The sequence below is a fragment of the Lepidochelys kempii genome, chromosome 5, assembly GCF_965140285.1.
Source record: "Lepidochelys kempii isolate rLepKem1 chromosome 5, rLepKem1.hap1, whole genome shotgun sequence".
Taxonomy (NCBI): Eukaryota; Metazoa; Chordata; order Testudines; family Cheloniidae; genus Lepidochelys; species Lepidochelys kempii.
Window position 1 is genome coordinate 69,265,563 of NC_136384.1, and position 15,169 is coordinate 69,280,731.

The 15,169-nt window shown below is 42.1% G+C and overlaps 1 protein-coding gene across 20 annotated transcripts in view; it reads left to right on the plus strand.

Moving 5' to 3' along the window:
* Positions 1-15,169, plus strand: part of FER (FER tyrosine kinase) — a 432,887-nt gene that overhangs the window by 62,877 nt on the left and 354,841 nt on the right. For 19 of the 20 annotated variants that reach the window (XR_013635792.1, XM_073344641.2, XM_078852827.1 and 16 more), the window contains one exon: positions 4,035-4,134. Coding sequence is in view for 18 of the 20 variants with exons in the window: in XM_073344641.2 (XP_073200742.1) it covers positions 4,035-4,134 (100 nt within the window). In the remaining 2 variants the exon portion in view is untranslated. Of the gene's footprint in view, positions 1-4,034; positions 4,135-12,532; positions 12,616-15,169 lie in introns of those variants that run through there. The other variant, XM_073344651.2, reaches the window with a different exon arrangement.

Here is a 15,169-nt window from a genome sequence, read left to right on the forward strand (position 1 = left end):
GTCACTGGAGGACTCTCAGGAAGGAGAGAGATTAGTATCTTCACAGTTTTGTTGTTTCTTCCGAATGGGCCATCAGGGCTGTGATGGCCAGTTGTCTGGTGGGTGTCTTCCAAATACACACAGCTGTAATAGTTAAATAATCTTCCTAACTTTAGATAAGGAAGTGATACATGCATACAAATCGGATAATTGCATTCAGTAAATCATATCTTACATGATCCATCTTGCATAAAGTATATCTCAGTTATGTCCTATTCATACCATCATATTTTCATAAATATGGAGTGTAACATCACCCTTATATTTGACAAGAAAAATTCTGCTGATCAACCAACCCTAGTAACATACATATATGTATTTTTAATTTTTTTTACAGTAAATTACAATTAACTACAGTGCATGATGAGCCTTACGAGGCCTACTTTTTAGCTGAAGCAGATCATGGTTTTGGAGCAAGGTCACACAGGTATTTTTTACCCTGGCCAGTAGACTGTTGTCTTCTAGGTGTTGAGTTTTTCAAGCCCTTCCTGAGGTCTTCTAGACAAGTGTATGGATTGATTTCTGATGAGATACTGTGTATTCTTATAGTCCTACCTGCTGTTGTCTGTCCAGTGGTTTTGTGCCTTTGGAGCACTTACTGAATGGCTCATTGAGCTACTTACTTGTCCACATAAGACCTCTTCCATAGTACACAGCAGAATTTCTGCCTTGTTAGATAGAATAACAAAATACCCATAGCCCCCTAGGACACTATCCAATATTTAACAAGATTATCAGCTGTGCTGATTGGAGTCCATAGGACACACTGGATAAAATCTTGCCCTAGAGGAGTAATTAAAGCAAAATAAAAACGTGGTCATTTCGTATTCCAGAGAATCCTTGTTTGAGGTATTCCTTGATACATCCCTAAGGACTTACTTGAAAACAAAAATCATGCTTTCTTCACATGTCGGTGGTGAAGACTCTACCTTGAGGTTTATTCCAATCCCATTGCGAATTTCAGATATTCTTCTTTCTGTACAAATTGGAGAAAAAGAGGGGCGTATGATGTTACTAAGACAAAAATATCGGATACACATCACAGCCCTGGATGCTAGTAGGTACCCACTTTAAGGATTGTTTACACCAGTGGTTCTCAAAGCCAGTCCACCACTTGTTCAGGGAAACCCCCTGGCGCACCGGACTGGTTTGTTTACCTGCTGCGTCCGCAGGTTCGGCCGATTGCGGCTCCCACTGGCCGCAGTTTGCCGCTTCAGGCCCATGGGGGCTGTGGGAAGCGGCGCGGGCCAAGGGATGTGCTGACCGCCCTTCCCACGGCCTCCATTGGCCTGGAGCAGCGAACCGCGGCCAGTGGGAGCCGCGATCGGCCGAACCTGTGGACGTGGCAGGTAAACAAACCGGTCTGGCGTGCCAGGGGCTTTTCCCGAGCAAGTGGCGGACCGGCTTTGAGAACCACTGGTCTATACAGTACCGTAATCCACACCAGCAGGAGTGTTAATTCTGATGCACACAAGCAGGTTGTGCAGTAACTGGCATTGATTAATATACTATTGTTTGAAATATGACTACATTGACATGTACTAGGGAATGTTAGTGTGCACCAGCAGGGTCCACACAAGACACTTGGTGTGCGACACTCTGGTCTGCATTAGAATGTACACCCCTCTGGTGTGGACTGAGGCACCATGTAGATAAACCAAAGATAATTTTGACTACTTTAATCCTCTTAGATTTATCTAGATAGGGAGTTTCTGGCTTTGTTTTCATCACTGACAGAAGAGCATATTGAGACAGGTGAGTCAGATCCATTTCACAGTTAAATATAAAGATTTCTCCTAACTAATCTCATTTCCCTGTGTTTGTTCTCCACTCTTCTGTAAAAGGACCAGTTTGTAATTGTGCTCAGCACCTAATCATGGGATGACTAACATCAGTACCCGAGGCATTTAAGAGTCCAATTTCATTTATTTACTTTGGTTTCACTGATTTACCATCCTTTCAGAACTTCAAAATGGAGTCTGTTTGATTCATTCTTCTAGCCAGTACCCTGGGATATTTATCTGTAGAAACCAATTGCTTCATAGCTCCAACTGTATTTCAGTTTCTTCCTTGGGAACCTGTAGGTCTAGTCCAGGGCCGGACAGACTTTTTGGCCTGAGGGCCACATCGGGTTTCGGAAATTGTATGGAGGGCTGGTTAGGGGAGGCTGTGCCCCCGCCCCCTATCTGCCCCCGCTTGCTTCTTGCCCCCTGATGCCCCACCCCCCAGGACTCCTGCCCCATCCAACCCCCCTGTCCCCTGACCACCCCCGAACCCCTGCCTCTGACTGCCCCCACTGCCCCATTAAACCCCCCTCTTTCCTGACTGCCCCCGGACCCCTGCCCCCATTCAATCCCCCTCATTTCCTGCCCTCTCACCGCCCCGACCCCATCCGCGCCCCCGTCCCCGACCTCCACACCGAACTCTCCTGCCCTCTATCCAACCCCCCGCTGCTCCCTGCCCTCTTAACGCGCAGCACAGAGCACCGGTGGTTGGCGGTGCTATAGCTGTGCTGCCCGGAGCATTGCACCAGTGTAGTGTAGTAAATTGCTCTCCGTAACTGCCAACAGTAGCACATTTCTATGCGGAGCAGTTTAATACACTACACTGGCAGCATGGTGTGCTGAGGCTGTGGGGGAGGGGCAACAGCGGGGGAGGGGCCGGGAGCTAGCCTCCCAGGCCAGGAGCTCAGGGGTTGGGTAGGAGGGTCCTGCAGGCTGGATGTGGCCCGTGGGCCGTACTTTGCCCATCTTTGGTCTAGTCTGTCAAAAAGTCCTTTCCTGTCCAGTGTCTGTTGGACTATTTTAACAACACATGGAAATCTGACTGTTTGAGTATGTGCATGCATGCATGCTTGTGGGAGCAGGATAACATAAGAAATGGTCCTGCTCTGACTTAAACTGCCTCATAACTGGTTTAGACTAGAGCTAAGAATTGAAAGAAGTACCTTGGTTGCTTTTTGTGGAGTTCTGACAGGTAACCAATTGCTAGTTTTGTAAAACAATTCAGTAGCTGAGGCTTATGTGACCTAGCAAAAGAGAATCATGAACCCCAACTGTCCCAGTCTTCACATTCCTCATACTGGAGAAAAAATGTATTGGCCTAAGAGCAGTCCATTTTGCAGAAAAGCTAAGTGTTCTCTCAGGTTGACTGAGCACAAGTGATCTCTCTTAGTCCATGAATGTTTGAGGTCACTCTATCAAAGAATCTCTTTTGCCTCTCTTGTCAAGGACAGCTCTTCAGGATTTCTTTTTGATACCAGAGCCCATTGGGTTGTCAGATGTCTTCTCAGTCCCATACTTCAGTGGTCTTTTGTACTTGCTGCTCACTTCCTTTCCTCCACAATGTGCTAAAGATTAGAACTGTAAAAGGCAATGCTACTCTTGTAGCTCCTTTGCCAAAAATGTCCTGGTTCACGGAGCTGGTCCAGTTGTCTATGGAAAGAATGTTTCTCTGACCCCCATTCTCAATCTCTTTGTAGGAGCCAGTTGCTCCTCTAGACCTCATAGTTGTTGGCCTGACTCACAAGAGATTAACTCTTCTATCCAAAGGCACCTTTAGTGGATTTTGAGAGATTTTTAAAATCCAGAAGCTCTTTTGTCACTTTTCTGTTTTAGGCTTTGGAAGAAATTCTTTTCGTGTAACAAGGAATCAGATAAGCGTAAACAGTAGCTAATTAAAATCCTGCTTTTTTTTCTAGCAAGATTTTATTGTGATCTTTGGGCATTATCACAGTAATAATAAGTTAGATGTCCTGATGTGCTCCACCACACATTTGTGATGACAGCAGGCCCCCCTTACACACCAGACTTTTTTTTCTTTTAATGATAGCATATGACAATATATTCAAGAGCATCTCTGAAATAATGAAAAAAGCATACATCCTTAATATCTTTGAAATTAAATCCTGTAATTATTTTTTCCTAATGTTAAGAAGCCTTTAACTCCTAAAGGTAAGTGTTTTAGTAACTTTCCTATTTCTGCTTTATTCATAGGTTACAAAGTCAGAACTGGAGAAATTAAAATCTAATTACAGACAATTAATAAAAGAAGTTAACTCTGCCAAAGAGAAGTATAAAGAAGCTGTGGCTAAAGGTATTTTACTACTGACTAATAAATAGTGGTCATTTTAGCTCTTTTTATTATTGCCTTTAATAATTATTATTGCCTGAAAATAGATATAATAAAACAAAGTGACATTTCTGTTTCAAGCAGCTCAGTTGATGAAATATCACAAAGCTGAAATAAGACAGATTAATTGTAATAGTATATATTTACACATTTCTTGATAGTACAGTTTTCTAAAGAATTCATGGGGTATGTGATGGCCCTTTCTTTTAAACTTTCATCCTTTCATTAGGTTTATTCAGATCATAAAATAGATAAAACAGGTTGACTGTAGTGGTGCTGTAGTAGCGAATGTCATTGATAATGTGGAGTTCCAGCTGTGATCTCACTACATCTTATTATGCTCTAAATACTGGTTATAGCAACTGTAGCAGGGAAAACTCAGACCCTGAGGGACTTAACTTGGCTCTTGACATTTAAATAGAAGAGAAACTGATCATAAACTATTCTGTTTAAGTATGTATTTGTAGTTTTAGACTGGGATTTTCAAAGGTGTCTGAGGGAGCTAAGTATCCAAATTACTTTGAAATTCAGTAGGAAGGTGAATGCCTACGTTACTCAGAGTCCTTTGGAAGTCCCTATCTTAAAGCCTATGTGTATATTTGTTAATTGTTTGAGATCTTAAATATTTTTCTCTGTATGTTTCTAAACATTTTTAACCTTTGAAATAAATCAGATTCAGTTAATACTGGAGTGTGAATACAACATGCTCTAACCCAACTTTTTACTTTTTCTTCATATTTAGTATTTATTTTACATTAGCACCTATAATCTTAATCAAGGATCAGAGCCCCATTGTGCTCGGCACTGCACTGATAACTAACAAAGAAAACAATTCCTGCCTCAGGAAACTTACTCAGGAAAATTCTATATTTCAGACAATAAACAACAGGTGGATGCTACAGATAATTGAGGTAGGAGTGAGTTGGGAGGCTTAGGTAACAATTACACATAGTTGGGCTTCGCTGTACTTAATGGTCATCAGATTTATTTTAAAAAAATAAAAATATCTGTCACTACTTTATCATTCCATCTGGTTTCCAAAGTTATATACAAGTTTCTGAGTAACAGCCGTGTTAGTCTGTATTCGCAAAAAGAAAAGGAGTACTTGTGGCACCTTAGAGACTAACCAATTTATTTGAGCATGAGCTTTTGTGAGCTACAGCTCACTTCATCGAAAGCTCATGCTCAAATAAATTGGTTAGTCTCTAAGGTGCCACAAGTACTCCTTTTCTTTATACAAGTTTCTGTGATCGTTCCCAAGAAAGTACAGGCATTACTGGCTATTTAGGAAATGGAAAAGGTTTTGTAATATCAGTATGCTCTATCTTTTATTCCTTTCTCTTCTGCTCACTGGGGATCTGATTCTGCATTTCTTGTGAATCCAAAATTCCCATTCAAGTCCATTAGAATTTTGGGGTCAGAAGTAATTAGGATTGAGGCTGTTGTGTTACTGATCTTCTGAGTATTTGAAATTAGCATTTCCCAAAACCTCTGAGTGCTACAAACGAAAATAAAATTATTTTTGTTTGGACTGATTTACCTGTCCTACCACTGTTTGCCTCACCCCCAGCTTCATTTTGTATGTTCTTGTAGCACATTTTTATTCAATTAATACAATCTTCGCACACCAGTTTAATGTGTGACAGCATTTCTAAACTTTGGGTTATGACCCTGAATAGGGGTCATAGGGTTCTCTATAAGTGATACAGCATGCAATTTATCAAGGTTTTTAAAAAGGAAATTTTCCAATGTTACAACAAAATTAGTACCCAATTAAAATAGATGTAATTCTTGTGCTCTGGTAGACAAACCTGCTCTAATTGTGTAGTGTCTAGTGAGAAAGCGGGGGGAGAACTTCATCAAGGGGATAATCTACCCGGACTAAGGCTTTGTGTACACTAGGACTTTTGTCAGTCAGAGGTGTGAAAAAACACCTCCCGACCGATAAAAGTTTCACCAACAGAAGCACTGGTGTGGACAGTGTGATGTTGACAGGAAACGCTCGCCTGTTGACATAGCTGCCACTGCTCATGAGGAGTGGTTTGTTATGCCGGCGGGAGAGCTCCCTCCAGCTGACATAGAGCGACTACATGGGAGACCTTACAGCAGTGCAGCTGCAGAGGTATAGCTGTACCGATGTAAGATCTGTACTATGTAGTGTAGACAAAGCCTAAGAATGTAAATATGTAAACCCCAGAATGGCTCTACTGAGTTGCAGCACTCTAGTTTCTGTCACCCTTAACATAAAGAAAGCCATGTCTTTGGTACTTTCTGCTACTTACAAAATAAACATGAAGAAACGATCACCTCATAACTAGAGTAACCCATATTAAAAATACTTACTCACGATGTGTGTGTGTGTGTGAGAGAGACCGACTGACCAAAGAAGAACTTGGGCTGCCATGCAGAAGCTTGGCACCATGAATGTAGCCAATTTAGGAAGGTGTAGATTTGCTGAACTTGGCCCAATGTTGTGAAATTTCGTGTTCTAAATAAATATTAGCCCAGGAGTGTGAAATAGAATAAGGGGGAATAATTTGCAATCATTATTTCATTATTCCAAGTACTAGTGGAAGTACCCTTCCTAAAACTAGGCATTATAAGACTACTGAAATTACCATGAAGCCAAAGTCTGAGGTCAAACATGAGATGCTCTAAGAATCCATGGAAAATTAACTCTAAAATCAGATAAAGCACAATTCATTTCGTAATAGATTGGAGAGAAGAGTGTTTATTTCCCTAATCAGTCAAATGTGCATGACTGGAATATTGTTATAGAAGGATACAGCTTGCTCAGGAAGGACAGGCAGGGGAAAAAAGGGGAGGAGGTGTTGACTTGTATATTAAAAATGTATACACTTGGACTGAGGTTGAGGTAGAAATGAGAGACAGACTTGTTGAAAGTCTCTGGGTAAGGCTAAAAGGGGTAAAAAAACAAGAGTGATGTCATGGTAGGGGTCTATTATAGACCACCAAAGCAGGAAGAAGAGGTGGATGAGGCTTTTTTTAAACAACTAACAAAATCATCCAAATCACAGGACTTGGTGGTGATGGGGGACTTCAACTGTCCAGACAAGTGTTGGGAAAATAACACAGCAGGGCACAGATTATCCAACAAGTTCTTGGAATGTATTTGAGACAACTTTTTATTTCAGAAGGTGGAGAAAGCTACTAGGGGAGAGGCTGTTCTAGATTTGATTTTGACAAATAGGGAAGAACTGGTTGAAAATTTGAAAGTGGAAGGCAACTTGGGTGAAAGTGACCATGAAATGGTAGAGTTCATGATTCTAAGGAATGCTAGGAGGGAGAACAGCACAATAAAGACAGTGGATTTCAAGAAGTCAGACTTTAGCAAATGCAGGGAGTTGGTAGGTAAAATCCCATGGGAAGCAAGTCTAAGGGGAAAAACAATTGAAGACAGTTGGCAGTTTTTCAAAGAGACATTAAGGGCACAATATCAAACTATCGCACTGTGTAGGAAAGATAGGAAGTATGGCAAGTGACCACCTTGGCTTAACCAGAAGATCTTCAGTGATCTAAAACTCGAAAAAAAAAAAGTACTACAAAAAGTGGAAACTTGTTCAAATGACAAAGGATGAATATAAACAAATACAAGTATGTAGGGACAAAATTAGAAAAGCCAAGGCACAAAACAAGATCAGACTAGCTAGGGACATAAAAGCAGTGGTGAGCTGGAGCCAGTTCGCACCGGTTTGCTGGAGCCGGTTGTTAAATTTAGAAGCCCTTTTAGAATCACGGGACAACTGGTTCTAAAAGGGCTTCTAAATTTGACAACCGGCCAAAAGTGGCGCCTTAGGTGCTGACTCCGTGGGTGCTCCGGGGCTGGAGCACCCATGGGGAAAATTTGGGGGGTGCAGAGCACCCACCGGCAGCGTCCCGGCCCGCACCGAGCCCCAGCTCACCTCCGCTCTGCCGCCGCCTCCTCCCCTGAACACGCTACCCTCCTCTGCTTCATCCACCACCCCCACCCCGGTTTCCTGCGAATCAACTGTTCGCGTGGGAAGTCTGGGAGGGCTGAGAAGCAGGTGGCGGCTTTGCACTAAGGCCCAGGGAGGCGGAGCGGAGGTGAGCTGGGGCGGGGGGGCACGAGGAGGGCTGCCCGCGCCGCAGTAGGTAACCCCGGGGGGGCCACGCAGGGGAACCACTCCCTGCCCCAGCTCACCTCCACCTCCCTGGGGCTGAGCACGAAGCCGCCGCTTGCTTCTCAGCTCTCCCAGGCTTCCTGTGTGAACAGCTGATTTGCAGGAAGCCGGAGGGCGGAGAAACAGAGCGGGGTGGTGCGTTCAGGGGAGGAGGTGGAGCAGAGGTGAGGTGAGCTGGGGACGGGCGGGGAGCTGCCGGTGGGTGCTATGCACCCACCAAATTTTCCCCATGGGTGCTCCAGCCCCGGAGCACCCACGAAGTTGGTGCCTAAGGTGCCACTTTTGGTGTGATCAGTGGGGGGAGCGGCTGCTCCGCCGCCAGCTACGCTACCCTGCCCCTAGGAGCCAGAGGGACTTGCCGGATGCTTCCTGGGAGCTGCCCCAGGTAAGCACCGCCGGGACTCCCCACCTCGTCCCCCGGCAGGTCCCTCTGGCTCGTGGCGTGGGCACCTACTACGGTGGCCCACGAGACCCTCCTGCCCCATTCTGGGGACAGTCGGGGACAGGGGTGGATGGGGAAGGAGTCTTGGGGGGGGGGTGTCAAGGAACACAGGGGGTTGGATGGGGCAGGAGTCCCCAGGGGCAGGGGCGGTCCATGACCCCCTCGTGGGGTGAGGAGGGAACCGGTTGTTAAGATTTTGGCAGCTCATCACTGCATAAAAGGAAAGAAGAAAACATTCTACGAATACATCAGAAGCAAGAGGAAGACCAAGGACAGAGTAGGCCTGTTACTCAATCAGGGGGGAAAGACAATAACAGAAAATGTGGAAACAGCAGAGGTGCTTCATGACTTGTTTGTTTCAGTTTTCACCAAGAAGGTTGATGGCGACTGGACATCTAACATAGTGAATGCCAGTGAAAATGAGGTAGGATCAGAGTTTAAACTTGGGAAAGAACAAGTGAAAAATTACTGAGACAAGTTAGATGTTTTCAAATCACCAAGGCCCTGATGAAATGCATCCTAGAATGCTCAAGGAGCTGACTGAGGAGATACCTTAGCCATTAGCAATTATCCTTGAAAAGTCATGGAAGATGGGAGACATTTCAAAAGACTGGAGAAGGGGAAATATAGTGCCCATCTGTAAAAAGGGAAATAAGGACAGACCAGTCAGCTTAACTTCTGTACCCGGAAAGATAATGGAGCAAATAATTAAGCAATCAATTTTGCAAACACTTAAAAGATAATAAGATGATAAATAACAGCATGGAATTGTCAAGAATAAATCATGTCAAACCAACCTGATAGCTTTCTTTGACAGGGTAACAAGCCCCATTGATAAAGGAGAAACGATAGATGTGGTATATCTTGACTTTAGTAAGGCTTTTGATACTGTTTCACATAACCTTCTCGTAAAAAGGAAATACAACCTAGTGGAGCTACTACAAGGTAGGTGAATAATTGGCTGGAAAATCATTCCCAGAAAGTTATCAGTGGTTCACAGTCATGCCTGAAGGGCATAACAAGTGGAGTCCCACAGGGATCAGTTCTGGGTCCAGTTCTGTTCAATATCTTCATCAATAATTTGGCTAATGGCATAGAGAATACACTTACAAAGTTATATACCAAGCTGGGAGGGGTTGCAAGTGTTTTGGAGGACAGGATTAAAATTCAACTGGATCTGGACAAACTGGAGAAATGTTCTGAAGTAAATAGGATGAAATTCAATAAGGACAAATGCAAAGTACTCCACTTAGGAAGGAACAATCAGTTGCACACAAAATGGGAAATGACTGCCTAGGCAGGAGTACTGCGGAAAGGGACCTGGGGGTCATAGTGGATCACAAGCTAAATGAGTCAACCGTGTAACGCTGTTGCAAAAAAAGCTAAACATCATTCTGGGATGTATTGGCAGAAGCATTGTAAGCAAGACACAAGAAGTAATTTTTCCGCTCTACTCTGTGCTGATTAGGTCTCAGCTGGAGTATTTTGTCCAGTTCTGGGTGCCACTTTTCAGGAGAAATGTGGACAAATTGGAGAAAGTCCAGAGAAGAGCAACAAAAATGATTAAAGGTCTAGAAAACATGACCTACGAGGGAAGATAGAAAAAATTGGGTTTGTTTAGTCTGGAAAAGAGAAGACTGAGAGGGGACATAATAAGTTTTCAAGTACATAAAAGGTTGTTACAAGGAAGAGGGAGATAAATTGTTCTTCTTAACTTCTGAGGATAGGACAAGAAGCAATGGGCTTAAATTGCAGCAAGGGTGGTTTAGATTGGACATCAGGAAAAACGTCCTAACTGTCAGAGTGGTTAAGCACTGGAATAAATTTGCTTAGGGCGGTTGTAGAATCTCCATCATTGGGGATTTTTAAGATCAGATTGGACAAACACCTGTCAGAGATGGTCTAGATAATATTTAGTCCTGCCTTGAGTGCAGGGGACTGGACTAGATGACCTCTTGAGGTCCCTTCCAATTCTATGATTCTAGGCCTCAGCCCATTGCTTGTGTCAGTGGCTCTTCTGAACTTTTTATGGTCTGGGACATGCCTATGATTATATAGGGAAGTTTCCATTTGCTAGAAATTAAAATCTGTTGGCACACTTGTATATCACATTATTTACTTAATACCAAGAAAGCTGCAAGCATCTCAACATTTCTACAATGGATGTTTGAGTGTTCTTAATTCTTGAGATATTCAGAATCCTAAAAACCTAGACAGTCCTGCATTTGATTCGTATTTGCTTGTAGAAAGTTATTGGGCATGAGTCTTTTTGCATAGTTATTAATGGCTCCATTTATTTTTTTTCATTTACTTCCATAATATCACTTAATAAAAACTTGCGTTTAAAAAAAAAGCATTATGGGGAGGACTTATGTCCAGAAAGATTGCTGGGTTCAGCAAAGTGGGTACAGTATGTTTTTCTTTTAGAAATGTTGAAGAAATACTCTAGTACTTCCTATAGAAAAACTAAAGCTGATGCTGGAATTTAATAAACAAAAGAAGGTGGTTTCTTCTTTCTCTTTATTTTATAAGTGCTGCAAACCCCTTTTAAAAACTTGGGTGGAAGGGGCCGGGAGAACGAGGAGTGAAAATGCATAAGTCCTGCTGCCCTGCACACAGACAGCAACAGGATAGTAAAAAAATGAGGAGAAGGGGAATGTTTGGCACATAACTGTCCCTCAGTTGTTTTCAACCCCTCCATATTATTTCCTGTTTATCTTCAAAATATTTTGCAGTTGTATTAATTATTAAGCATGTTTTCATGTTTCAGGTATCATTAATTATGCAATATGTATAAACAGATACAGATTATATAAATATTTTTTGAAGTACGGTTATAACGTATCTTTTAAAATGCACAACTGAGTTATAATAGTTGAGTTTTTTTATATTGGTGCTTAATAAGCTAGTATTAAGTGTACAAGTTCTAACTTTATATTTTTGCTTTACTGCAAGATTTTAAAGAAGTCTTCAGGTTTGAAACACCTAGAATAGCTGGGATAAGGAGTTTAAATTCTAACTCAGTCCCTCATTTTTCTAATATAGATAAATTGAGTTCTGTTGCATTTACTGTGTGCAGTTCTGTTAGATGACATTTTAAAAAACTGACGCTTACAATATGGGAATGTTAAAGATCCCACAACACACTTTTTTAGGGGGGAGGTTTTTGTCTTAGGATGCTTAGTGAAAATTTCACTTCCTCACACTGTGTAAGGTTGGCAGGCATGGAATCTATGGTTTACAAATATGATTGATGTTGTTGACTATATTGATGCAATGCACCTGGGCTTCTCTTTAGGAGCGACATTCTGATTAAAGTATTAGCATAGTAAAATATCAACATACTATTGTGACCGGGTGCTGGGATGGAATGCCACACTTAAGGCAGACTGCAAGAAACAGGGCAGACAATCCCCCCAAACTGGTGGTTTATTCTGTAATTAGTCACTAATAACAAAAGAACTTCTGTAGTACCACACTGGTTAACAAGAAGCCAGACACAGTCCCCTTTAAGCATTCCAGTTCATGACTCCTATTCAGGCAAACGGGTGTAATACAGTGAAGGGTTATTGAAAACCTAATTCACCCATATGTGAGGTTCGTATTAATCCCTAAAGATCAGACACTTAACTTCAGATCAATATGTTCTCAGATCTTACCTTAATACCATGCTGTCAGCCAATCCTTAATAAACTGAAGATTTATTAATTAAATAAAAGTTACTGAATGGTTAAAAGTTTATATACATTACAGATGCCTGTAACGTCCTTATATCAGATTTGTAGCAGTGATGAACGAGTCTGCTGGCTTGCAAAAGTCTCTCTGGAATCATCCTCAAAGGTTAGAATTCAAATGCAGCATGGATGTAAAGTCTGTTAACTGAAAAATGCGTGAAAAGACTATTCCAAAAAACTGCTTGGAAGATCTCAGTTCCAGGGCTTAAACTTTTCCTGTTTCAAGTTAAGAAGACTAGAGATGAAAGGATCAGTCCTGAGGTTTCTCTTTAGAGCTGAAGCAGGGTTTTCAAGTGCTCTGAGCACAGCAGGTGACTCTTCTTTGTTGAGCACACGACCCACATCTTTGATGCATCCGATGAAGTGAGCTATAGCTCACGAAAGCTTATGCTCTGATAAATTTGTTAGTCTCTAAGGTGCCACAAGTACTCCTTTTCTTTTTTACGGATACAGACTATCACGGCTGCTACTCTGAAACCAAATCTTTGAAAAGGAGTACTTGTGGCACCTTAGAGACTAACCAATTTATTTGAGCATGAGCTTTCGTGAGCTACAGCTCACTTCATCAGATGTTTACCGTGGAAACTGCAGCAGACTTTATATACACACAGAAATCATGAAACAATACCTCCTCCCACCCCACTGTCCTGCTGGTAATAGCTTATCTAAAGTGATCAACAGGTGGGCCATTTCCAGCACAAATCCAGGTTTTCTCACCCTCCACCCCCCCACACAAATTCACTCTCCTGCTGGTGCTAGCCCATCCAAAGTGACAACTCTTTACATAATCAAGTCGGGCTATTTCCTGCATAGATCAAGGTTTTCTCACATCCCCCCCACCCCCATACACACACAAACTCACTCTCCTGCTGGTAATAGCTCATCTAAACTGACCATTCTCCAGGTTTAAATCCAAGTTAAACCAGAACATCTGGGGGGGGGGGGGGGTAGGAAAAAACAAGAGGAAACAGGCTACCTTGCATAAATGGACACAAATCAGATGTCAAGAATTATAACATTCATAAACCAGTCGGAGAACACTTCAATCTCTCTGGTCACGCAATCACAGACATGAAGGTCGCTATCTTAAAACAAAAAAACTTCAAATCCAGACTCCAGCGAGAAACTGCTGAATTGGAATTCATTTGCAAATTGGATACTATTAATTTAGGCTTAAATAGAGACTGGGAGTGGCTAAGTCATTATGCAAGGTAGCCTGTTTCCTCTTGTTTTTTCCTACCCCCCCCCCCCCCCCCCCCCAGATGTTCTGGTTTAACTTGGATTTAAACCTGGAGAATGGTCAGTTTAGATGAGCTATTACCAGCAGGAGAGTGAGTTTGTGTGTGTATGGGGGTGGGGGGGATGTGAGAAAACCTTGATCTATGCAGGAAATAGCCCGACTTGATTATGTAAAGAGTTGTCACTTTGGATGGGCTAGCACCAGCAGGAGAGTGAATTTGTGTGGGGGGGTGGAGGGTGAGAAAACCTGGATTTGTGCTGGAAATGGCCCACCTGTTGATCACTTTAGATAAGCTATTACCAGCAGGACAGTGGGGTGGGAGGAGGTATTGTTTCATGATTTCTGTGTGTATATAAAGTCTGCTGCAGTTTCCACGGTAAACATCTGATGAAGTGAGCTGTAGCTCACGAAAGCTCATGCTCAAATAAATTGGTTAGTCTCTAAGGTGCCACAAGTACTCCTTTTCTTTTTGCGAATACAGACTAACACGGCTGTTCCTCTGAAATCTTTGAAGTTAACATTAAATTTCCTATGCATACACAGGTAATCTAGTTACTCATTTGCATAAGGTAATTAGCCGGTCCTTCATTATAACAGAGACAGATAAACTGAAGACAGTATATTAATTTCTTGCAGTGTCTCATATCTTTGATCCTAAGGTTAACTGAACAAAGTTGTCTGTGAAGGCAATTAAGGCATGGAAAGGATTTAGCATCCAAAAGCTAATTTGGTTACACTGGTAAACTTCTAATAGGATATATATGTAAACACAGGCAGATATATTTAGCCTTTACCCTAGATTTCTGTTACTACAAATGAATGGGTTAATGATTGCTGGTCTAGTACATCTTTGAAATTCACATACAAGTGAATTGTCTTGTTACAATCGTAATGCTTCTTGTTAAGTTGTTATGGGTCATATGCAGTTTGGCTGGTCTGCCTGTGTCACAACCATATAAAAACTAATGGATGAATCTCAAAATGTAATATTTAATGGGGAATCATCATCAATTTGATGTGTTTCCATCTGTGTCCTGCAGGAATTGGTTCTTGTCCCAACACTATTTAATATTTTCTTCAGTTATCTTGAAAACAGTATAAAATCATTGATTATAACGTTTACAGATTTCTTGCTAAAAATTGGTGGAGTGGTAAATAGTGTAAGAAAAGGTCACTTACAGAGAGTATCTGGATTGCCTGGTAAACTGTTCACAAACACATATCAGTTTGATAAAGCCAAATAAAACGTATATCTAGGAATTAAGATGGTAAGCCATACATATAGGATGGGGAATTGCATTCTGGAAAGCTGTGGCCTAAGGAGTTTGAAGTGATGGTGAATAACCAGATGACCACGAGCGCCCCATGCAGTGCTGTTGCCAGAAGGGTTAATGCAGTCCTTGAATATATAAAAAAAGGC